Source organism: Triticum aestivum, chromosome 7D (genome assembly GCF_018294505.1).
Source record: "Triticum aestivum cultivar Chinese Spring chromosome 7D, IWGSC CS RefSeq v2.1, whole genome shotgun sequence".
Taxonomy (NCBI): Eukaryota; Viridiplantae; Streptophyta; class Magnoliopsida; order Poales; family Poaceae; genus Triticum; species Triticum aestivum.
In genome coordinates this window covers 98263632-98288279 of record NC_057814.1, presented here as the reverse complement: position 1 = coordinate 98288279, position 24648 = coordinate 98263632, and the positions used below count along the sequence as shown (strand labels likewise).

The 24648-nt window shown below is 47.1% G+C and overlaps 1 protein-coding gene across 1 annotated transcript; it reads left to right on the top strand.

The window, feature by feature from the left end:
- The first annotated feature begins 9885 nt into the window (after positions 1 to 9885).
- On the top strand, positions 9886 to 11504 carry LOC123169559 (BTB/POZ and MATH domain-containing protein 1). The gene is made up of 2 exons (XM_044587425.1): positions 9886 to 10028; positions 10149 to 11504. The coding sequence occupies exon 2, from the start codon at positions 10243 to 10245 to the stop codon at positions 11311 to 11313; it is 1071 nt and encodes a 356-aa protein (XP_044443360.1). The 5' UTR covers positions 9886 to 10028; positions 10149 to 10242; the 3' UTR covers positions 11314 to 11504.
- Positions 11505 to 24648: the final 13144 nt, after the last annotated feature.

The window sequence follows — 24648 nt, the reverse complement described above, 5'->3', positions numbered from 1 at the left end:
AGTTAATGATGATGATCATGAAACTTCAGATCAAGTTATTACTGAACCTCGTAGGTCAACCAGAGCAAGATCCGCACCAGAGTGGTACGGTAATCCTGTTTTGGAAGTTATGTTACTGGACCATAACGAACCTACGAACTATGAAGAAGCGATGGTGAGCCCAGATTCCGCGAAATGGCTTGAAGCCATGAAATCTGAGATGGGATCCATGTATGAGAACAAAGTGTGGACTTTGGTTGACTTGCCCGATGATCGGCAAGCAATTAAGAATAAATGGATCTTCAAGAAGAAGACTGACGCTGACGGTAATGTTACTATCTATAAAGCTCGACTTGTTGCAAAAGGTTTTCGACAAGTTCAAGGGATTGACTACGATGAGACCTTCTCACCCGTAGCGATGCTTAAGTCTGTCCGAATCATGTTAGCAATTGCCGCATTTTATGATTATGAAATTTGGCAAATGGATGTCGAAACTGCATTCCTATGGATTTCTTAAAGAAGAGTTGTATATGATGCAACCAGAAGTTTTGTCGATCCTAAAGGTGCTAACAAAGTGTGCAAGCTCCAGCGATCCATTTATGGACTGGTGCAAGCCTCTCGGAGTTGGAATAAATGCTTTGATAGTGTGATCAAAGCATTTGGTTTTGTACAGACTTTTGGAGAAGCCTGTATTTACAAGAAAGTGAGTGGGAGCTCTGTAGCATTCTGATATTATATGTGGATGACATATTGCTGATCGGAAATGATATAGAATTTCTGGATAGCATAAAGAGATACTTGAATAAGAGTTTTTCAATGAAAGACCTCAGTGAAGCTGCATATATATTGGGCATCAAGATCTATAGAGATAGATCAAGACGCTTAATTGGACTTTCACAAAGCACATACCTTGAAATTTTTTTGAAGAAGTTCAAAATGGATCAAGCAAAGAAAGGGTTCTTGCCTGTGTTACAAGGTGTGAAGTTGAGTAAGACTCAATGCCCGATCACTGCAGAAGATAGAGAGAAGATGAAAGATGTTCCCTATGCTTCAGCCATAGGGTCTATCATGTATGCAATGCTGTGTACCAGACCTGATGTGTGCCTTGCTATAAGTCTAGCAGGGAGGTACCAAAGTAATCCAGGAGTGGATCACTGGACAGCGGTCAAGAACATCCTGAAATACCTGAAAAGGACTAAGGATATGTTTCTCGTTTATGGAGGTGACAAAGAGCTCATTGTAAATGGTTACGTTGATGCAAGCTTTGACATTGATCCGGACGATTCTAAATCGGAAACCGGATACGTGTTTACATTGAACGGTGGAGCTGTCAGTTGGTGCAGTTCTAAACAAAGCGTTGTGGCGGGATCTACGTGTGAGGCGGAATACATAGCTGCTTCGGAAGCAGCAAATGAAGGAGTCTGGATGAAGGAGTTCATATCCGATCTAGGTGTCATACCTAGTGCATCGGGTCCAATGAAAATCTTTTGTGACAATACTGGTGCAATTGCCTTGGCGAAGTAATCCAGATTTCACAAGAGAACCAAGCACATCAAGAGACACTTCAATTCCATCCTGGATTTAGTCCAGGTGGGAGACATAGAAATTTGCAAGATACATACGGATCTGAATGTTGCAGACCCGTTGACTAAGCCTCTTCCACGAGCAAAACATGATCAGCACCAAGGCTCCATGGGTGTTAGAATCATTACTGTGTAATCTGGATTATTGACTCTAGTGCAAGTGGGAGACTGAAGGAAATATGCCCTAGAGGCAATAATAAAGTTATTATTTATTTCCTTATATCATGATAAATGTTTATTATTCATGCTAGAATTGTATTAACCGGAAACATGATACATGTGTGAATACATAGACAAACAGAGTGTCACTAGTATGCCTCTACTTGACTAGCTCGTTGATCAAAGATGATTATGTTTCCTAGCCATTGACATGAGTTGTCATTTGATTAATGGGATCACATCATTAGGAGAATGATGTGATTGACTTGACCCATTCCGTTAGCTTAGCACACGATCGTTTAGTATGTTGCTAATGCTTTCTTCATGACTTATACATGTTCCTATAACTATGAGATTATGCAACTCCCGTTTACTGGAGGAACACTTTGTGTGCTACCAAACGTCACAACGTAACTGGGTGATTATAAAGGTGCTCTACAGGTGTCTCCGAAGGTACTTGTTGGGTTGGCGTATTTCGAGATTAGGATTTGTCACACCGATTGTCGGAAAGGTATCTCTGGGCCCACTTGGTAATGCACATCACTTAAAGCCTTGCAAGCAATGCAACTAATGAGTTGGTTGCGGGATGATGTATTACGGAACGAGCAAAGGGACTTGCCGGTAACGAGATTGAACTAGGTATTGAGATACCGATGATCGAATCTCGAGCAAGTAACATACCGATGACAAAGGGAACAACGTATGTTGTTATGCGGTTTGACCGATAAAGATCTTCATAGAATATGTGGGAGCCAATATGAGCATCCAGGTTCCGCTATTGGTTATTGACCGGAGACGTGTCTCGGTCATGTCTACATAGTTCTCGAACCCGTAGGGTCCGCACGCTTAAAGTTAGATGACGGTTATATTATGAGTTTATGTGTTTTGATGTACCGAAGGAGTTCGGAGTCCCGGATGAGATCAGGAACATGACGAGGAGTCTCGAAATGGTTGAGACGTAAAGATCGATATATTGGACGACTATATTCGGACATCGGAAAGGTTCCGAGTGATTCGGGTATTTTTCGGAGTACCGGAGAGTTACGCGAATTCGTATTGGGCCTTAATGGGCCATACGGGAAAGGAGAGAAAGGCCCCAAAGGGTGGCCGCACCCCTCCCCTGGACTAGTCCGAATTGGACTAGGGAGGGGGCGCCCCCTTCCTTCCTTCTCCTTCTCCCTTCTCTTCTCCTACTCCAACAAGGAAAGGAGGAGTCCTACTCCCGGTGGGAGTAGGACTCCCCCCTTGGCGCGCCCTCCTCCTAGGCCGGCCGCCTCCCCCCTTGCTCCTTTATATACGGGGGCAGGGGGCACCCCAAAGACATATCAATTGATCTCTTGATGTCTTAGCCGTGTACGGTGCCCCCTCTACCATAATCCACCTCGATAATATCGTAGCGGTGCTTAGGCGAAGCCCTGCGTCGGTAGAACATCATCATCGGCACCACGCCGTCGTGCTGAGGGAACTCTCCCTCAAAGCTCGGCTGGATCGGAGTTCGAGGGACGTCATCGAGCTGAATGTGTGCTGAACTCGGAGGTGCCGTACGTTCGGTACTTGGATCAGTCGGATCATGAAGACGTACGACTACATCAACCGCGTTGTGCTAACGCTTCCGCTTTCGGTCTACGAGGGTACGTGGACAACACTCTCCCCTCTCGTTGCTATGCATCACCATGATCCTGCGTGTGCGTAGAATGTTTTTGAAATTACTACGTTCCCCAACATTAATCATAAGTGGGATGCTTGTCCAAGGAAGGGCAGTACCCAAGCACCGGTCCACCCACACATCAAATTATCAAAGTAACGATTGCGAATCATATGAGCGTGATGAAAACTAGCTTGACGATAATTCCCATGTGTCCTCGGGAGCGTTTTCCTTTATATAAGAGTTTGTCTAGGCTTGTCCTTTGCTACAAAAAAGGATTGGGCCACCTTGCTGCACTTTGTTTACATTTAGTACTTGTTACCCGTTACAAACTACCTTATCACAGAACTATCTGTTATCGATAATTTCAGTGCTTGCAGAGAATACCTTACTGAAAATCGCTTGTCATTTCCTTCTGCTCCTCGTTGGGTTCGACACTCTTACTTATCGAAAGGACTACGGTAGATCCCCTATACTTGTGGGTCATCACCACTCCATCCTCTCCTTTGCAAACATACTGACTCACTCGAACCATAGCCGCTTCTCCTTCTCGGCATGCATAGAGGAGCAGAGAAGCGGTGATCTCCCGGTCTTCACTACCGCAAGAACCCATATGAGGGCGACAATGAGGTTTCTGCAGGACTGCTTGCTATGGCGCACCAACCGGACATGGATATTCTTAGCTTGGGCTCAAATGAGCTTGGGTGAACAGTAAAATCGATAAAAATTGTTTTCTTCTTTTAAAAAAATCTGATTTTTTTGTGTGTGGAACATTGAAAAATGTTCCGAGTGCTTGCAAAATTCCATAATGAAATCACATTCGTGGAAGTTGTGGTGAAAACAACAAAATCAATGCTCCAAAAATGGCATTTTCAAAAGCATTTTGGAGTGTTGATTTTTTTGCCGTGACTTCACGAATGTCATTTCAAACTGAGAATTTGCATGCTCTCAAAAGTTTGCCAGAAAAATAATTTAGGAAATTTTATTTTTTTCCCAATTGTTTCCTTCCAATTTTACTTTTCACGGGGAGCTCATTTGAGCTCGCGAACGGTCGGGGACTTTTTGTATCAACGTAATATCTCAAAGTGTTGGTCAAGCCCGCAACAATCTGGCCTGCTAGGATCGTTCGTTAGGGTTTCTCTTTCTCTCTCCCATCTGTAGTGGATAGGGCACTCATCCCCTCCAAGCTTCGTCGATGAGTCCATGGATCCACCTATCCTTTGCCCACGGCTCGGTGATCGATGATGGGGAGGGGGATCCCAGTGCCTTGACTCCGCCTAGTAATCTAGGTTAGGTTTTTCTCCCGCAGGGGCAGCATTCCGGTAGACACCGGCTCTAATCTTCGAGTTGGTCTTCCGGGCTCTGACCCTCCTCGAGTCCAACAGTTAGAACGGAGTCAATGGAGCTCCGACGTGTACTCCTGCCCTCTCCTTGGGATGGCGAGGTAAGGGTTTCTCGTCGTGTGTGTGTGCCGGTGAGATTTGGTGCCAGCTTCTTAATGATGACGGCTAGGGCTTTGGGGTGCTAGTCCTTAGGGGCACCTGCACGAAGGCTTCCCAGATGTCATCGAAAATGTCAAACCGGCTTCGGTAGGGAAGCAGTGACAATAACGTTTCGGCAGCTTGTTCTGATGACAATAGTGGTTGTTTGATGGTGCAGGGTTCTGGATGTAATATTTATTATGTTTAGAATGCTTTGTACTTCTTATGAATCTTGATAATAGATCTGGTCATTTTTCGCAATAAATAAATAAATCATTACTGCTCCATGTATCATCTTTTCGAACCATCTGTAAGTGATGCTAGCAGTATGCTACACACCTTCGAAGCTTCTTACAACCCTTACACACAAGCACATGTAATAAGAGTAGCAAAAATTCAGTAAAAATCCAACAGCAATGCAGAGAACTGCTTCCAATAATGTAAGTGCATCTTTAACGACAACCCGTAAATTTCCTCCCGCATCTGTTCACGGATAGGGGAACCAGTCTGCGGACACGGATGCAGGAGGACGCCATCCAACAGTACCCTCATACATTTTCATAACAACTCGAACCAACCGGACGAAATTCGATCAAACCGGACAGATTTTGATATAAACACGATGGATTTCATTGAAAGTAGGATAATTTGTACATAAAACCGGATCATATTTCGTCTAGTGAACTAAAAACTCAAAACTAAAACCCAAAACTATCCAATACTTCACCGTAACCTCGTAGGTCATGCCGGGCTAGCCGGCAGCTCCTCCTCCATCATCATTTTCCGACACGACGTCGGAGCCATCATCGTCGGGCTTGGGGCGGCGGAAGGTGGAGACGTCGCGACAGGGCTTCCCGGCGGCTGCCTGACGCTCGCGGATGATTCTCTCCGGCTCCTCCCGCGTCGTGCGCAGTCCGGTCATGGCCAACGAGGATGTGAGCTGGGGGAGAGGGCGGCGGTCGTTGGAGGCGTCGTCGCTGGCGGTACGGCCATCTCGGCCAGGGACCATTCCTCGCCGCACCTGGACATTTCCCCGTAGAGGCGGCAGAGGCGGCACTTGGCCGTCTCCGATGCCGTCACGGAGCGGTCCAGGGCCCAGGCGTACGCCAGGTTCGGGTCCGCTGTGATGTGTGGCGGTGGGACGTCCGAGTCCGCGAACTTGGATCTGCGCGCGGCGTTGTGGCTGTCCCGCTAGCGTTGTTCCGGTCGGCATACTCCTGCGCCATCATGGCGCTCTGGGATGATGACGAGGAGCCGCCGCTGCGGAGGTAGTGCAGGGGCGGCGGCGAGCGGCGCTCCTCCTTCACGACGCGCCGGGGCGACGGTAAGCGGCACTCTTCCTTGACGCGTAGGGGCGGCGGCGAGAGCCGCTCTTCCTTGACATGACGTCCGATTTGGATGCCGCAGCTGTGTGGTGATGGAGAGCATGGAGGGGTGCCGGCTCCGGCTTCACAGGGAGGAGCACCCCCGATGGCGGAGCCGGGCCGTTGGTGTGGACGACGGAGCCACGGAGCATTAGCTCCATCGGCTCCTCGAACTCCACGTCCGTGTCGGTGTAGACCTGGCCCGGCACCGATGCGGACTGTGGCGGCGGCTGCTGGTCCTCTCGTCGCCGGAGGAGATGCCGATCTCCGCCCGCGTCGAGTCACCGCCAGCCGATGAGGACGACATCCTCGGAATTCGAGGGCGGCGTTTCCATGAGCCGCCAGATCCCGCCCCCGAACCGCCTGCTGGTGCCGGCGCCCAGGACTTGCCCATCGCCGGAGATGTGGAGGGAGATGTGCGGAGAGGGGAGGAGGAGGAAGATGCGATGTGGACGGCGCTGGAGAGTGCTTAAATAGCCGCGGCCAGGCCATGCGAAGGGCCGGTCAGCCGCTTCAGTGCGGCACAACGACCGAAGTTGGTTTCCTGGGAACCCGCGTACGCGTGAAGCGGCGGCTGCCAAGAAGTCGCATCAGTCAGCGCCGCCCTCCCTCCCTCCGGTCACATCGCGGCATCAATACCGGCCTCCACATGCTCTGAGTCGGCATGAATGTGACGCGGTAAACGGCGCGTGCATCGGAGGGAAAGCGCGGGAGGGGTGGGTGACGGGTTTTAGGTGGGCCAGGGCGGTCAGAAGCGGGCTTGGGAGCGGTCCGGACTCCCGCAAACCTCTCGCACTTTTGTCTCCGGTTTGCGGGAGAAATCGCGTCCGGACCATGCTGCAGACTGATGTCGGCGTTGGATGACTTCCGCGGTCCGGACGGTAGTGGGAGGTTTACGTAGGGCCGGTCCTGGAGTTTTGGAGGCCCCGGGGCGAACCAAAATGAATGGGCCCAGTGGCGACATTGGAGGGAAAAATTGATACCGTACATTGATAGATTTTCTTTTTGCAAAGCTAAAAAAAACTGTGGTAATTTTCCTTGGTAAATAATATATGATAACAATGTCATATTTCAGGTCTAAATCATATATCATAGAAGTTACGAGCATAAACAAAAAGAAGGATTCTCACGGTCACTCAGATTTTTAGGAGTCTCATGGGCATTATTTTCGAGAACTGTGGTCTCATTCTCAGCATGTTGTTCTTCAGCACCAGTGCCATCTAATTCCTCAAGATTATTAGTAGATTCATGCCTTACAACATATTTATGCATAGCTCCCTTATGCAATCCAATGGACCTATCTGTTCTTTTCCTCCTTTTTTTTCTCCCAACCAGGTAAGTGTTTTCTGGGCAGCATGTTTGCAAGAAAAGGAGTGAAGGCACCTGAAGACTGAAGGTTGCAGTAAACCAGTGACAATGTCTTCTGTATGAGATGGGCCTCCCTGTCTACAGGTTTTTTTTATTTGCACCAATTTATCAGGGCCCATATCTATATATACACTGCAGGTTGCAACGGGAGCTCCTAATCGGCGCTCTCAGCAGCGGTTCCTCCTACTGGCGCCCGAAAAGCGATGCAACTGGACCGGCCCGCTACAGGGGGTAGCGCGAAAAAAGCGAAAGAACCGCAAAAAATGGCCCTCAGCGACGATCCATCTCGCGCCGTGACGACCGCGAACGTGTATGCCTAACCACCTGACCTACGACGTGATACAGACCAAATACGGGGCGAAGTTTTTAAGTACACTTGTAGCCGCGCTATTTATTACACATGGTAACGTTTACTGTAGCGCTTTGATTTAATTTTTGTGAATTTTTTTTGCAAAACGTTCATGAATTACAGAAAATCTCATTTGTTTGAAAGAACTAATCGATTTTGAAAAAGAAAGTTCACGATTTTGAGAAAAATGTCTATCGATTTTGAAAAAGGTTTATCTGTTAGAAAAATAGTTCACAAATCTTGAGAAAAAAGTTCACAGATCTGAAAAAAGTTCATCAAAATTCAAAAAAGGTTCATCAATGCTGAAAAAAGTTCACTGATTTTGAAAAAAGTTCAACAATTTGGAAAAAAGTTCATGAATTCTAAAAAAGTTCATCGGTTTTGAAAAAAGTTCATCGAAATTCAAAGAAAGGTTTTTGATTTTGAAAAAAGTTCATCAATTTGAAGAAAACTTCCATGTATTTGCAAACCAATTCATCGGACCAGGACGAAAGAAAAAAAAATGAAAAAAAAGTTCATGAATTCGAAAAAAATTCATCGATTTTGGAAAAAAGTTCATCAAATTTGAAATAAGTTCATCGAAATTGAAAAAAACTTCACCAAATCTGAAAAAAAGTTTATCAACATTAGAAAAAGTTCATCAAAATTCAAAAAAGTTCATTGAAATTCAAAAAAAGTTCATCGAATTTGAATAAAAGTTCATCAAATTTCAAAGAAAGTTCATTGATTTTGAAAAAAGTTCATCAATTTGAAGAAAACGTCCATGTATTTGCAAACCAATTCATCGGACAAAGATGAAAGAAAAAAAGAAAATGAAAAATTAAAAATGGAAAACGAAAAAAGGGAAAAAGGAAGAAGAACGAATAATAGAAGGAAAAAGTAAAACATAACCAGATCCCAGCCGCCGGCCACGTGGTTAGTCAATGATCTTTGACGAGAGAGGTAGCTGGTTCGAAACCTGGTGGCACCCTTTTTTGCATATTAAGACACAAAGAGAACACTTTAGATGGGCCGGCCCAGAGCATCGCGGGGGTGTGCGCCCGTTTGCGCCCATGCGTGTAGCGGACGCAACGGGCGCCGTTTAGGAAATGTCGGTTGCAACACTACTAGGTCGGGGCCCCTAGTTTGGCCCAGGGCCGGCCCTCGGTTTATGGGTCCGTCTTGGAGATGCCCTAAATAACCTAATCCAAAACGAATGGTGAAAAACAATTACGCCATTTTCAGGTCAAAAACATTTCCTTGTTTTTTTGCGAGGAGATTCCCTTGTTTGTTTGAACCCGCGTCCGCATTGAAGTGGCGGCTGCCGAGAGGTGGCATCAGTCAGCGTCGCCCACCCTCCCTCCGATCACATTGCGGCATCAATGCCGGCCTCCACGTGCTCTGGGGCCGGCATGAATGTGGCGCGGTAAGCGGTGCGTGCATCGGAAGGAAAGCGCGGAAGGGGCGGGTGACGGATTTTTGGTGGACCAATAACTTATGCTGTGTATAGATTGACAAATTGCTGGGTCTACCGTCAGGGCACCCTATAACTTATGATGAGTGCCATGGTAGAAATGAAAGGGAAAGCGGTCTTCTTCAAGCCGAAGGGGAGCCCGGATAATTGAATGAAGGTTGGGACAGTCAGAAGCGGGTTTGGGAGTGGTCCGGACTCCCACAAACCTCTTTCATTTTTTTCTCCGGTTTGCGGGAGAAATCGCGTCCGGACCATGCCGTGGACCGATACAGGTCGGCGTTGAATGACTTCCACGGTTGCGGAAGGTTTATAGGTCCGTCTTGGAGATGCCCTAAAGAACCTAATCCAAAACGTCAAAAACAATTACGCCATTTTTAGGTAATAAACATTTCCTTGTTTGTTTGAATCAGTAGCATGCATGGAATCGAGGAAGAAAGATTTGAGAGGCTTTTATGGGATGTCAAACGTGCTTCACGGGGAGCAGTTATGGGGGAAGCACGTAATTAGTGCAGCACAGTCCGATAACTACCGTGTGAGAACAGTCCGATACGAAGCAACAAAAGACCCACGTCCCACGAGGTCTGCGTCTCACCTTATGATTTCCTCTGGTCTTCTTCGCCGCCGCCTACTTCTCCGATCATCTCAAGGTTGGGTTTCTTCCACCATCTAGTTTTCCATTCTTCTTTTCCCGTCCATTTTTCACATCTGCACTTGCCAATGCGTTCAAATGTCTTCACCATCTGAATCGTGCGTATGCGCTGAGTTAGGGCACGCAGTTCAAAACTCCTAACCGCCGCCGTGGCTGGCGGTGGCGGTTCTTCCGTCGGCGGCGATCCTGCTCGTCCGTCCACGCCCCCCATAATGCCGGCCACGAAAACGGTGTCGAGGTGCACACCGGTGAAAGTGGAGGACAGTTACGTGTTCGAGATCTGCGGGTACAGCCATCACAAGGGCATGGGCATCGGCAAGGTCATCCGGTCCGGCTCCTTTTCCGTCGGGGGCCATGAGTTGGAAATCCGCTTCTATCCTGATGGAGATGGGCAACACAACGAAGATCACATGGCAATTTACCTGGAGCTGTTGAGCAAGGACGCCAGGGTGCACGCATCCTGTGACCTCAGGCTGGTCGACGGCGAAGGGTTGCTGTGTTCCCTGCACAAGACAGAGCCGAGGATGTTCTGCCAAAACATGGAGAGCAGGTTTGCTCCACCCATCGGCACTCATTTCATAAAAAGGGGCGAGTTCGAAGCATCGGTGTACCTTCACGAAGACGGCCTCAAGATCAACTGCGCCATCACAGTCATCAAAGAACCTCGGGTCTCTGAAATAAAACCACCCCCTAGAATCGAGGTGCCGCCTTCGGACATCATATCGCATCTCGGCAGTCTGTTAGAAGCAAAGGAGAAGGCAGATGTCACATTCAGTGTTGCAGGAGAGACTTTCATGGCACACAAGATCATCCTCGCCATGCGGTCGCCTGTGTTTGAAGCGGAGCTCTATGGGCCGATGAGGGAGACGAGGGCACAGCTCGTGACCATCCAAGAGATGCAGCCTGATGTCTTCAAGGCACTGCTCTATTTCATCTATAATGATGCATTGCCAGCTGCTTTTGATGATCTTGAGAGGGAAGGTCATATTGAAATGGTTCGGCACTTGCTCGTGGCCGCGGATCGATATGCCATGGAGAGGCTAAAGCTGTTATGTAAAAGCCTCCTTTGCGAGGATATTAACGTGCAGACCGTGGCAACCACGTTGGGCTTGTCTGATCAACATCACTGCGACGAGCTTAAGGATGCTTGCATTGAATTTATGTCCACTTCACAGGATATGGATGCTGTGGTGGCAACCCCTGGTTATGGAGATCTCAAAAGAAATTGCCCTTATCTCTTGGTGGATGTATTGGAGAGGTCTAGTAAGCTTCACAAAACATAGATGGACAACTCGCTGTTACATGAATCTTTTTTTTTTGTGGGAAACAATTAGATGAACCTTAGAGAGCCTAGCTAATTATTTATGAAGTTATGTGAGTTACAATGCTATATTCTTCTTGAGTTAGCTCATCAAAAGTTGAAAATATTTATTAGTTAGACCTGTTTTCCTGTTTATGACCTTGCTATTTGTATCCGTTGACAACCTGAATATATGATTTATCCAGCTGTATACCAATTTCTCTTCTCCCTAATCGTATTAAAGATACTGTTCTATGGAAAATCCATTTGTTGTGTCTAAACTTCGTTGAATATGATACCTGGATCTTTTACATTAACAAGTATAGCTATGATGGTCTCACCACCACCATAAAAAGTTAAAAACACTCTCGAACATAGCAATGTTGCTATGGTAAAATCATGTTGATATTGTCATATGTTTTCTTGAAAATTGATGTTTCATTTCAATGAAAAACATAGTTCCTGGAGTCTCGGATGCCATGAATATCCACACATTGAAATTTTCATTTTGTGCAATTCATGTTTGGGGAAGCCAATGACCGAACTTCCAATGCAATCAGAGATAAAGTTTGACGAATAAATTCTGTCAGAAAACAATATCCACCAAGGCAATATGTTTATTTTTGGCATGTCCTAGTTCACAGACAATTTATGCCGTTAGCCTCATAAGTCTTTTTTTTTTTTGGCAATTTGCTCAATTTCTAGACTAATGGGTTAGTCGGTTTCAATCAAACATTACTCTAGGATACAATAGATTCGGCTTTATTGCACTAAGTCAAGACTATAATAGCTTAATAAAGTTACATGTCAATTGTTCAGGTTTTCTATCTTGCATCCTACGTTATTCATCGTTATTTGCATGTTTCATTCCCTATGCATCGTTATTTGCATGCTTCATCCCTATGCAGGCATATTTTGTACCATCCTGAATATGCAATGTCTTGTGCTACTGCCTGCCATGTAAAGGATGTCCCTTTTTTTTTGAAGAAAAGACCTCCAAGTACATCTTAGATCTGATAGTTATCAAAGAAAACAGTAGCCAGTACAATGGAAAGTCAATTAGCCCCATTAAGAAATTGCTACAGAAAAAAAGATTGGTTCAGCACAGAACCTTACTTTTGGGGAAAATACATGTATATTGAGTATCATTGCTCCTCTGAGAGTTTAACCAGAGTTAGCGTGACTGTTGTGGCTGATGGGTGGGAGCTCTCGGCAAGTGTTGGCGGGGCTTGCTCTCACTTCCCCTTTTCGCATAGCTTGCATCGACGACTCTGGTTTTGGAGATGACTCGTGATACATACTCCCTTCATCCCATAATATAAGACGTTTTTGCCAGTTGGTTAATTTGCAAAAACGTCTTATATTGTGGGATGGAGGGGGTGTTGGTGTCAAAACCGGCGGATCTCGGGTAGGGGGTCCCGAACCGTGCATCTAGGATCGATGGTTACAGGAGACAGGGGACACGATGTTTACCCAGGTTCGGGCCCACTCTATGGAGGTAATACCCTACTTCCTGCTTGATTGATCTTGATGAATATGAGTGTTACAAGAGTTGATCTACCACGAGATCGTAATGGCTGAACCCTAGAAGTCTAGCCTATATGACTATGGTAATGAGTATATCCTTTCCGGACTACACCCCCCCGGTTTATATAGACACCGGGAGGATCTAGGGTTACATAGAGTTGGTTACATAGGAAGGAATCTTCATAGTTGATCGCCAAGCTTGCCTTCCACGCCAAGAAGAGTCCTATCCGGACATGGGTACAATCTTCGGCTTTCATGTCTTCACAGCCCATCAGTCCGGCCCATGGATAATAGGTCGGACGCCTGAGGACCCCTTAGTCCAGGACTCCTTCAGTAACCCCCGAACCAGTCTTCAATAGCGAGGTGTTCGGCACACGAATTGTCTTCGGCATTGCAAGGCGGGTTCCTCCTTTAATTATTTTCCAAGTAGTGTATTCGGCCGTAGATTCAATGTCTTCCGTCGGCTTCTGCGCGTTTAATAACCTCGTCTTCCACGCGTCGAGCGAATGCGGGGGGTCAGGGTACTTTTGCAAATAACACCCCGTCTAGTCCAGGAAGAGCGCCTATTTAAAGAGATCGGATCTTAGATCCATTCAATATCTTGCGGAGAAAAATCCCCAAAGACTACTAGGAGAAGCCATTCAAACATGGCTAGCACTCCTGGTTCCTCCTTCGACTCAGAGAGAGGCGACTGGGATAAGTGCTCGTGGCCTACAACCAATAAAAGAAGCTGCAAACGCAGGGATTCCTCCCCCCTGTAGATTTGGTCCCTGTTCGAGCAGGGCAAGCCTCCCTTAACGGCGAGACCCAGACGGAGGATTTTCCCAATCCACCCGGGGGGAGCGAGTTTGTTTCGTCCCTTATCTGCTAAGGGGCTTTGGGTTTCCAATCCATCCGTTCCTCTGGGGGCTTCTGGAATATTATGGCCTTCAGCTGCACAACTTTACTCCGGCCTCCATCTTGCACATTGCGGGCTACGTCGCGTTGTGCGAATTGTTTCTGGGCATTGAGGCCCATTCGAACTGTGGAGAAAGTTGTTCTGCCTTGTCCCGCGCAACCACCAGGGGTCAATATTTGAAGTAGGCGGAGCCGAAGTATGGCGCGTCACCGATACAGGATACCTGTCCGGCACACCTAGGAAGGCATCTGAAGAATGGCCTTCCGAATGGTTCTATATAGAAGACGTCGCTTTTCCCGACCCCGTTCGCAGGGGTCTCCCGGAATTTGCAAGAGTTCCGTTGAAGAAACGTCATAACTGGCGTCCCCGAAGTCTTGAAGAGGAGGATAGTGCGGAAGTCCTTCAGCTCCTGGGCAAGATAAGGATTGTTGCCCAGTCTGGCTTTACAATAGTAGAGGTAATGGCGACCTCCATAGTGTGAGGGGTTCAGCCACTTCAATACAGAGGGGTCCCAATGTGGCACTACAATGGGGAGGACGACGCCTCCCGTTGTGGTCGGAAAGGTCCGGACACCCCCACCGATCTAGCCAAGATACTGGCCGAGCTGTTCAAAGGGGAGGAAGAAGAATTTCTCCGCATCAATTAGAGAGACGGGTACTCCATGTACAACCCTCCCAGCTGGGTAAGTCTTAACCCCTTTACTTTTATCCACTCCGCTCTTATAGCCATCTTTGACGAATTCCCCATCCATCTATTTTGAAACAACACTGGTGGAAGGTAACCGAGGGGCTTAATAGCCCTGCCCCACAACCGGAGAACCACAATCGGGAGCTTGATCCTGGGTTCGAAGAGGACCCGGATATATTCGTGGTACTCACGGAAGGGGTGTTTTACTAGGCTAGCTATGACGGCACAGAAGTGGCCATCATCGCCGATTATCCTAGTCTTCTTCTAGCTTCCCACGTAAGTAATCAGGAGAAATCCCCTTCGAAAGAGCTTCCTTGCACTGCCTCACCCACCGCACTGTCTCATGCTTTAAAGGGGAGGCGTTCGGCACGTCATGCTACGCCGGGGATGACTCCAAGAAGAGCGGCTCCCGTGCCGAGCAAGGCCTCGAAAAGGAAGGTCGGCGAAGACAAGGCCGGTCCATCATCGAAGAGGTATGGGTTTGAAGGTATGCTTTGGCAGTCGTACCCAACCGTAATGTTTATGTTGGTCCTGTATCAGAAAAAAGGTTCCCCGTACTATGCCCGGGGATTCAGCCGGTCGCACTCCCAACAACTGGGATTTAGGTCCCACCGGAGAGGTGGGGGCCGCCATGGGGACAACGCCGGACTGTCCTTTGGACGAGGGTTCGGAAGACATGTCTGTTACCAACTCGGAAGTAGAGAGCGCCATGCATCATCGGCGCTGTCGGGCTGTCTTACGAGACCCCGAGTTCTCGGGAGAGGCATTCAATGCCTTCAGCTCGGCTGACGCGTACATCCGAGCTGCTCGAGATGGGCTTAGAAAAGCCACAAAGCAACATTTGACAGATGTGCAGGTAAGTTTTTTTGTCCGGAAAGGATAACCATATACCCGTAGCCCCCGAGACTGAAAGCAGTTGGTACTGATTTAAGGATCGTTGTATAACCGGGTCCTTATAGAGAAGAATGACCTGCTAGCCCGAGAGCTGGAGCAGTGTCGAGCGCAGCTGAATGCTGCTACCGCTGAACTGGAAAACTTCAAGAAGGCTCTGCAGGTTCCCCTCCATCGAGGAACAATAATTGTATACCAACTATACTAATACTGTTGCTGATCGCATAATAGGATCGCCCGATCAACTTGAAGAGAAGTTGAAGATCGCCCAAGAGGGAGAAAGAGAGGCGAAAAGGCTACACGCCGCAGGCGAGCGTGTGCTGACCCGAGTCAGAGGGGAGAAGATCAAGCTACAGGATTCCAACACTACATTGGGTGAAGAATTGAAAGATGTGCGAGCTCAGCTAGCCGACTCCGTGAAGGAGAACAAGAAGGTGCGGGGCGGCATATTCAGTATGTGTCTGGACTATTTTTAAAGTAGTTCAGAGATAAATGGAACTGATATAGTTATGATTGCAGGTATATTGACGGGCCGTCCTAAAGAGGAGGTGTCTGGATCATCAAGTGATCTGCTGCAAGGGCTGTCGCAGTTGCACGCACATGCTCGGCTGGCGATGCGGAGTGTTGCCAAGGCCCTATGGCCATCCGCCTCCCCTCCAGGAAGTATGGAGGAGCTCGTAGAGCTATTCAAAGGAGCTCGGCGGCGTATCCGACTGTGGAAGATATCGGCCTACTGAGAGGGTGCGCGAGAGGCCTAGGCTATGGTGAAGACGCGGTATACCAAGCTGGATCGTAATCACATGGCCCGTGTCGGACTGCTAGGGTCGAATGGGGAAGAAATTCCCGTTAGTTTAGTATATGACCAAGTAGAGGTGGCCGCCAAATATTCCCAACAGGATTGTAAGTTAGACCGCCTTTTGGACGGTGTATAGGAGGAAGTGTTTGAGTCCAAGTGACTATGTACTTTCCTTGATACCTGTAATTCTAGCTGAATTGTATAGCGTTTGTCATGGCAGACCTTTTCACTGCAACCTCCGGACCCAAAGGTGCGGAGTGTTTCCGAATACCCGCACGGCCGAATAGACCGGAGTATGCGTGGAAACTAGGTGTAGGGGTCATAGTTGCTTGAACAGACAAGTTGTATCCGGCTAGCTGTGTTATATTACATTAAGATTATAAGAAACATTTTCCAGAGAGAATAGTTCCGTTAAGGGTTCCTTTCTCTGGGTGTGCATGCATCAGTGTGCATGTCCGAATTTTGATGTGAAAATCACAGTCTGTATAACTTCTAGGGGTTCACAATGGAGTGAGTGCAAAAAACATCTTTAATTCACCGACCGAATATTCCCTTAAGAACGCTAGCTTTCTGCTTCACCCAGTCTGAGGTACACATCCGGATGACCCGGCAGTAACAATCGCAGAGGTGCTCCCTTTATGCCCTATCCGAACTAACGGGAACGTAGGGCATAAGCGCAGGAGCTAGGCAACCTAGCTTGGCCAAAACTTAAGTCATATCGATGCATATAGTGGCGAAGAAAAGGTACATATGGAAAAACTCATATGTGAAGAGCTTGATGCTCAAGGAATAATAATAAAGAACTTCTGTCGAAGAAGCCCCCAGGTATAATGGACGTACATATTTAAAGATGTATGCGTCAGGGGTGTGCGGTCTAGCCGTACGAAAGCTTTAAAGTGAAAACAAAAAAGTGATCGGAAAAGAGAGAAAAAATAATGGAAACTACAGGGGAGAAGGAGACGAACAAGGAGTTCGGCGCTAGGCATAGAATCTTTGGAGTCTGGCCGCGTTCCAGGGGTTTGGCTTGAGGCGATTGTCTGATGCATCACGAAGACGGTACGCCCCTCCGGTGAAAACTTCGTCAATTATGAAGGGACCCTCCCATTTGGGCTCGAGTTTGTCCTTTTTCTTCTCCGGCAGGCGTAGAACGAGTTCGCCAATGTTGTAGGTCTTGGCCCGTACTTCTTTGCTTTGATATCTTCGAGCCTGCTATTGCTAAAATGCTGAACGGGCTTTTGCGACATCGCGCTCCTCTTCCAGGGCATCTAGGTTGTCCTGACGATCAAGCTCGGCTTCTCTCTCTTTGTACATACACACTCGAGGTGAGTCGTGGATAATATCGCAGGGAAATACAGCCTCCGCGCCATACACCATGAAGAAAGGTGTGTATCCGGTAGTACGGTTGGGTGTGGTCCGCAGCCCCCAGAGTACGGAGTCGAGCTCCTCAACCCAGTGCTTGTCTGATTCTCTCAAAGACCGCACTAGTCTGGGCTTGATGCCGCTCATAATAAGACCATTGGCTCGTTCGACTTGACCGTTGGTTTGAGGGTGATAGACGGTGGCGTAATCGAGTTTAATGCCAAGATTGGTACACCAGGTTTTACCTCATCGGCTGTGAAATTAGAGCCGTTGTCGGTGATGATGCTGTGGGGGACACCATAATGGTGCACAACACCGGATATGAATTCTATCACCGGGCCAGACTCGACCATTTTGGCCGTTTTAGCCTCTATCCATTTAGTGAATTTGTCCACCATGACCAGCAGATATTCCTTCTGGCTTACCCCTTTAAGGGGTCCAACCATATCCAGTTCCCAGACCGCGAAAGGCCAAGTAATGGGGATTGTTTGTAAGGAAGTTGGGGGCATATGGCTTTGGTTGGCGAAGAGTTGGCATCCGACGCAGCGTTGGACAAGGTCCCGCGCGTCTGCTCGGGCTGTCGGCCAATAAAACCCAGTACGGAAGGCCTTGCTAACAAGGGCCCGAGCTGCGGCGTGGTGTCCGCCGAGACAAGCGTGAATTTCCGCTAAAAGATGCCGCCCCTCTTCCTCGGAGATACATCTTTGAAGTACTCCAACAGTACTTTTCTTGTAGAGCTCTCCGTCATGAACCTTGTAGGCCTTCGAAAGCCGGACAATGCGGCGAGCCTCATAATGGTCTTCGGGAAGCTCCTTCCTATTAATGTAGGCCAAGAAGGGTTCGGTCCATGGGGCAATGACTACCATAATGAGATGTGCCGACGGTGTTATTTCGGTGGCTGAGCCCCCGATACTATCAGTGTGTTCGGGATTTGGGGTTGTATTCGAATCTAGATTGTTGTTGCCGCCCTCCCCTTGCCACACCACGGATGGCTTGAAAAGCCTTTCCAGGAAAATGTTGGGTGGGATGGGGTCGCGCTTGGCGCCAATGCGAGCAAGGACGTCCGCTGCTTGATTACTCTCCCGGGCGACGTGATGAAATTCGAGCCCCTCGAACCGAGCCGATATTTTTAAGACGACATTACGATAAGCTACCATCTTTGGATATTTGGCATCAAAGTCTCCGTTTATTTGAGATATCGCGAGATTTGAGTCCCCGTGCACCTCTAGGCGTTGTATGCCCATGGATACGGCCATCCGAAGACCATGCAATAGGGCCTCGTATTTGGCTGCGTTGTTGGAGTCTGTGTATAGTATTTGGAGTACATCCTGGACGACATCGCCGGTGGGGGATGTTAACACGACTCCCGCTCCTAGCCCCGCTAGCATTTTGGAGCCGTCAAAATACCACTACAAGAAATATGTCAACTTATGACCTTCTGTTAGTGACCCTGGAAGAATTGGTCATAAATTTATGACCATTTTAGACCAATTGGTCAAAAGCTGTCTGGGGGGCTCCAACCCTGAACCATAACGACCATTTTGGTCAGAAAGGTTATAATTTCATTAGAGGAAATGGTCGTAAAGCTAGTAGCACTGTCCACTGCCTCATGCCTAGCTGATAACGACCAATATAAATCGGGAGCTACCCTTTATTTTGAATGCATTAGGATGATTAGGCAGCCACCTCAGCAACCTCGCTTATGTGTCATTGTCTAGGTGTCAGTTTTGCTTAAATGTTAATATTCAATAGACAGGCGGGGCACACACTGATAGGCGGGACCCATTTGACAAGCGCCCGAGAGCTTAATTCGCCCAAAAAAGATGCGTGAGGCGGGACTCGAACCCACGACCTCGTGCTTGATTCGCTCGCTCGCTACTGCTGGGCTAGAGAGGGATAGTTGCTCATGTATGGGAATTTGCCTATACATTATATAAAACTATGACTCTCTCGTATCATTGACAAGTGGAACCTTCCGACCAGGTGGCATCGAACAGAGCAACACTTAGTGTTTTTCTAGGTCTTCCGACCAGGTGGCGGCGGGCGTTTTTCTAGGCCTTCCGACCAGGTGGTGGCGGGCGACGGCGGGCGCGAGGGCGGGGGCGTGGGCCAGCAGCGGAAGCAACCGGCGGTGGTGTTGCCGGGGCCGCTCGCCTCGACCACAACAGGAACGGCGACCTCGCCGCTCGCCTCGCCCATGACATGAACGGCGACCTCGCCGCTTGCCTCGCCCACACATGGGGGACTCGCCGCTGCTGAGCATGGGGGAGTCACCGCCGCCGCAAGCAGACCTCGCCAACGTATGCACCCCTCTCCTTCCCCCCTCTCCTCTCCCCCACGCCTCATATTTGCCTGCGTTGCGCCTGCTGATGAACACTAGCGTGTGTTGCGCCTGCTGCTGAGGGGCAGGGGAGAAAGAGAGAGATAATTTGAGTTTTATTATCTTACTAGCTGAGGGACAAGGGATGAACACACCTCCCAGTATGCACCCCTCTCCTCTCATGCTGATCTTGTTACAACACTAGCTGAGGGGCAGGGGAGAGGTTTGTTTGAATCCTAGGAAATGTTTGCGTGGAGAACTGATAGGACTTAATTTGTCTGATATGATCATAGGTATGTAGAGAACTTTGGACTGTCCAGAACTTTGAACTTTGCTCCTAAACTGAATTTGTCTGATCTGAATTTTTGAGCATTGGGCAATGGAACTAGTTTTGTGGATGTCATAATGTGTGTGTGTGTGTGGTTGTATGAATAATCAATCTCCACCTCTGAAGTTCCAGCCTAAGGTTTATGTAGATTTGATGTAAACTTGGAAAATATGAAGGGAGTTGATGTAGATTTGATGTCACACCTCTGAAATTTCAGCCTCAAAATCTGTTAAAGAACATCAATATTGATGTAGACTTGATGGAAACTAGGAAAAATCTCATTGATGTAGATTTGATGCAATCTTGGAAATGTCGTTCATGTAAATTTGCAGTGCTGTTATTGTTGGTGGTTTAACCACAATAGCTCTTTGTGGCAGCATATGTTGTTATTGCTGGTGGTTTAACCACAGTAGTTCTTTGTAAATCACCTTTGTTTTTTGTGAACCAGTAGGTTTTTGTTAGCTTTTCTTTTCTCCCATGTGAAATCTGTAATTCCTATGAACTGCTTTTTATTGCTCCCATGTGAAATCACTAAACCATGTGAACTGAACTAAAGTAGTGAGAAATTGGAAATAGCTGAATGTTGTGGTTAGGGAGTTAGCATATAAAGTTGGGTGCCATTACTGCCATCGATTTTCATTAATTAATCTTGATGCACTTAGATTGATTTGCTAAGTTGCAACAATTTGTTGTCTTTGGCAGATGGACATAAGCTGGATTAGAAAAGGAGTTAGAAAGTTTTCGAAAGAACATATGAAAGGAGTTGATGATTTCATGGCATTTGTTTGACCAAATTTTGCCAACGATGCTCACATTCTTTGCCTATGTTGCGAATGCCTCAACCGTTCAAGAATGGTTCAAGGAAGAGTGGAAGATCATCTGCTTCTTAATGGGATGTCCAGCACATATGATAGGTGGATATATCATGGGGAACCTTTAGACAGACAACCTCAACATTTTGAAGCTGATACAGAGGCCCCTCATATGATGGGTGGTGGTGATGCTGGCATTGATTTCATGGAAAAGGTTTTGCGAGATAATGCTGGTTTGGAGGAAGAGGATGGGCATGAAGATGATAGGATTCCTGACCTATTAAAGGATTTGTACGATGTTGAACATCATGCTGATGGACAGAAGTCGTTGTTTGCTGAGGTGTTAGAGGAGGCGAAGCGCGCAGCTCATGAAGGGGGTAAATTTTCAAGATTTACCTTCACCGTGAAGTTACTCCACATCAAGTCTTTCTACCGGATTAGCAATGCTGCATTCAACGCAATACTCCGCCTTTTGAGCTTGCAATTCCCTGATAGTTGTGTTCCCAGATCTTATGATGTAGCATTGAGCATAATCCGCAGGCTGGGGTTAGGTTATGTGTCAATACATGTGTGCCCAAATAACTGCGTCTTGTTTCGGAAGGATTTAGCAAAGCATGACAACTGTCCAAAATGCAATGCCTGTAGGTGGAAATATGCTGATGGGAAGAAGTCAATACCGGAGAAGGTACTGAGGCACTTTCCGTTGATACCAAGGCTGCAGCGGATGTTCATCTCGAAGAAATCATCGCGTGAGGTACAGTGGCACTAGCTGAAGCGGCAACCTGTGGACAATGAGCTGAGCCATCCAGCGGACGGAGAGGCATGGAAAGAGTTTGACCGTATACATTTAGATTTTGCTGCAGATCCAAGGAACATAAAACTTAGCATTGCCACAGATGGGTTTAATCCGTTTGGGAACATGAGCACGTCTTATAGCATGTGGCCAGTTTTTGTGGTGCCGTACAACCTGCCACCATGGGCATGCATGGATCAGTCCAACTTCATGATGTCATTGCTTATCCTGGGTCCAGAGTCTCCAGGAAAGGATTTTGATGTCTTTATGGAGCCCCTCGTAGAAGAACTGCTCCAGCTCTGGACTGGTGTACCTACATACGATGCCTTGAGTCCGGAAGAAAAGTTCAATCTACGTGCTGCAATCATATGGTCCATCCATGACTTCCTGGCTCTGCACACTATGTCTGGGAGGATCACAATGGGTTATAAGGCCTGTGTCCATTGTGACAAAGACCCTTGCTCAAAGAGAATAAGGAGCAAGATCTTCTATATTGGGCACCGCCGCTTTCTTCCCCGAAACCATCGCTGGCGAAGAAGCAAAGATTTTAATGGTAAGAATGAAACCCGTGACAAGCCAGCTGAATTCACTAAAGAAGAGCTGGAGCAGCAACTTGAAAAGGTGAAAGATGTGAGACCAGGAAAGCTTGCGAAGAAAAGAAAGCGTGAGGAAGGTCAATGTTGGGACCGGTGGTCTTATTTGTGGGACCTGCCATACTGGGCTGATCTGAAATTAAGGCATAATCTCGATGTAATGCACATTGAGAAAAACATATGCGAGAATCTGCTAGGGACATTTCTGAACATTGAAGGGAAGACAAAGGACACAGTTAGTTCTAGGCTTGATTTGGAGGACATGGGCATAAGAGAAGATTTGCATCTACAGCACAATGAAGATGAAGATTCATTTGAAATGCCACGAGCATGGTATACAATGAGTAAAGAACAAAAGCTTGCATTATGTGAATTCCTAAGAGGGGTGAAATTTCCAGATGGTTATGCTATTAACCTAGCAAAGTGTGTTACTTCTGATGGATTCAAGATTTCAGTACTGAAAACCCATGATTGTCACATCCTCCTCCAAAGGATTTTACCAGCGGGCCTCCGAGGAATCATGGACAAGGATATATATGAAGCGGTTGCTGAGCTGGGAAATTTCTTTAGAGAACTGTGCTGCAAAACACTCAAGTTAACTGTCCTGGAAAGACTTGAAAAAGAAATCCCAATTATTCTTTGCAAGCTTGAGAAGATTTTCCCTCCATCTTTCTTCACCGTGATGGTCCATTTGGCGGTGCACTTACCAAAAGAGGCAATGCTTAGAGGCCCTGTGCAATACGGTTGGATGTACCCAATCGAAAGAAGGTTGCTTACTTGTAAGCGTTATGTGCGAAACACGGCAAGATCTGAAGGTTCTATTGCTGAAGCATATGTCATTGACGAGTGCTTGACTTTTTTCTCTAGATACTTTGGCGATGTGGAAACAAGATGGAACCGGCCGGGCAGAAATAGAGAGCGGTCTGATTCGCAAAGTGGTGATGTCTCTGTTTTCAACCATGGTGTGAACTTTCTTGGAGCCTCATAATACTTGGAGGCTGGTGATGAGTATGACAAGATGGTTTGGTATGTGCTCAGCAATTGCGCCAAGGTTCTACCATATATTGAGTACGTTATATCTTGTGCACTCATTATTATTTTTTTGCTTGGGTTGGCACCAGCCTAATGTTTTAATTCACATGTTTTGTTTGCATTGCAGGAAATGCAAGGAAGAGTTAAATCAGGAAGAAAGCAAGATCAATGTTGATAAAAGGGTTTCCAAGGGGTTTGCTAATTGGTTTAAGAATCATGTGAGATCTTTAGCTACTACGAGCGTGTCCGTAACCGTGGACTCGGCTATCGATAGATTATTACACTCTGCAGAGGTAGCACATTGTACCCACACCACGGAACCCATGGCCTCGTACTCCCATTCGGGTGGACCAACGGCATTCCGACGAAACCCCTCCATTGCCATGACACTCTCCCGGCCACTCCGACTCAATCCCCACCGGGCTAGTCCTGGGTGGCCCCGTGTCTACCAAAGACACAACGACCACTGTTGTGGCCAAAACGACCCACAAGGGGACCCGGTACCATAATCTCAACAACGGGCACACAAGGTTATGTTTGCTTACCGGGCCAGGGTAAGCATGCCCATAACCTTCCCTAGTTGGAGGCACCGACCAGAGGCATGACAACGGACCGAATTGAGGCCTTCCCATAAAGGCAAATGTGGTTGCACTGGGAAAAACTCGATTCAGTGGCACCATGGCCCGGCCAATGATATAGTCAAGTTGAGTTATATTCAGGTTCAACTTAAATGGAAAATAACCGGTGTCATAGTATGCCATCAAATGCAACACTAACATATGCATCACATATTAACGGAAATGACTGAGTCAACTATATTCACACTAAGCATAAACATCAACAACTCAGGTCACTTTTCTGGTTAGGATAAACCTCACTTTAAACAGAATATTTCCTAGCAAATTTTATTATTTTATTCATGCAAGAAAATAACTTCAAGTAATTACTCATATGCAGAACAGTATTATTCTCTCATCACCACAAATGAATTCTAGTTTCTTTACGAACTAAGTTAGTTTCAAACATTCTGTAAATCAAGCATATTAACTGAAACAAGCACTTAACAGAATATATATAACATAATAGTTATTTAAATGCATGGATTAAATCTTTCATTCAAGTAAGAAAATCATAAATATTGAAGTGCCACCATGAAAATGTTGTTGTGGCTTGCCTTAGTGCAGATGAGGTTCACAAGCCTTCTGGTGATCCTCAAGACAAGCCTCACCCTCTGAAAATAATTTTAAACACAAGAAGAAAATATCAAGAACCCTTCTGAAAA

Excerpts from the sequence above, each read along its gene's own strand:
- LOC123169559 (XM_044587425.1), top strand. The coding sequence starts at position 10,243 with ATGCCGGCCACGAAAACGGTGTCGAGGTGCACACCGGTGAAAGTGGAG.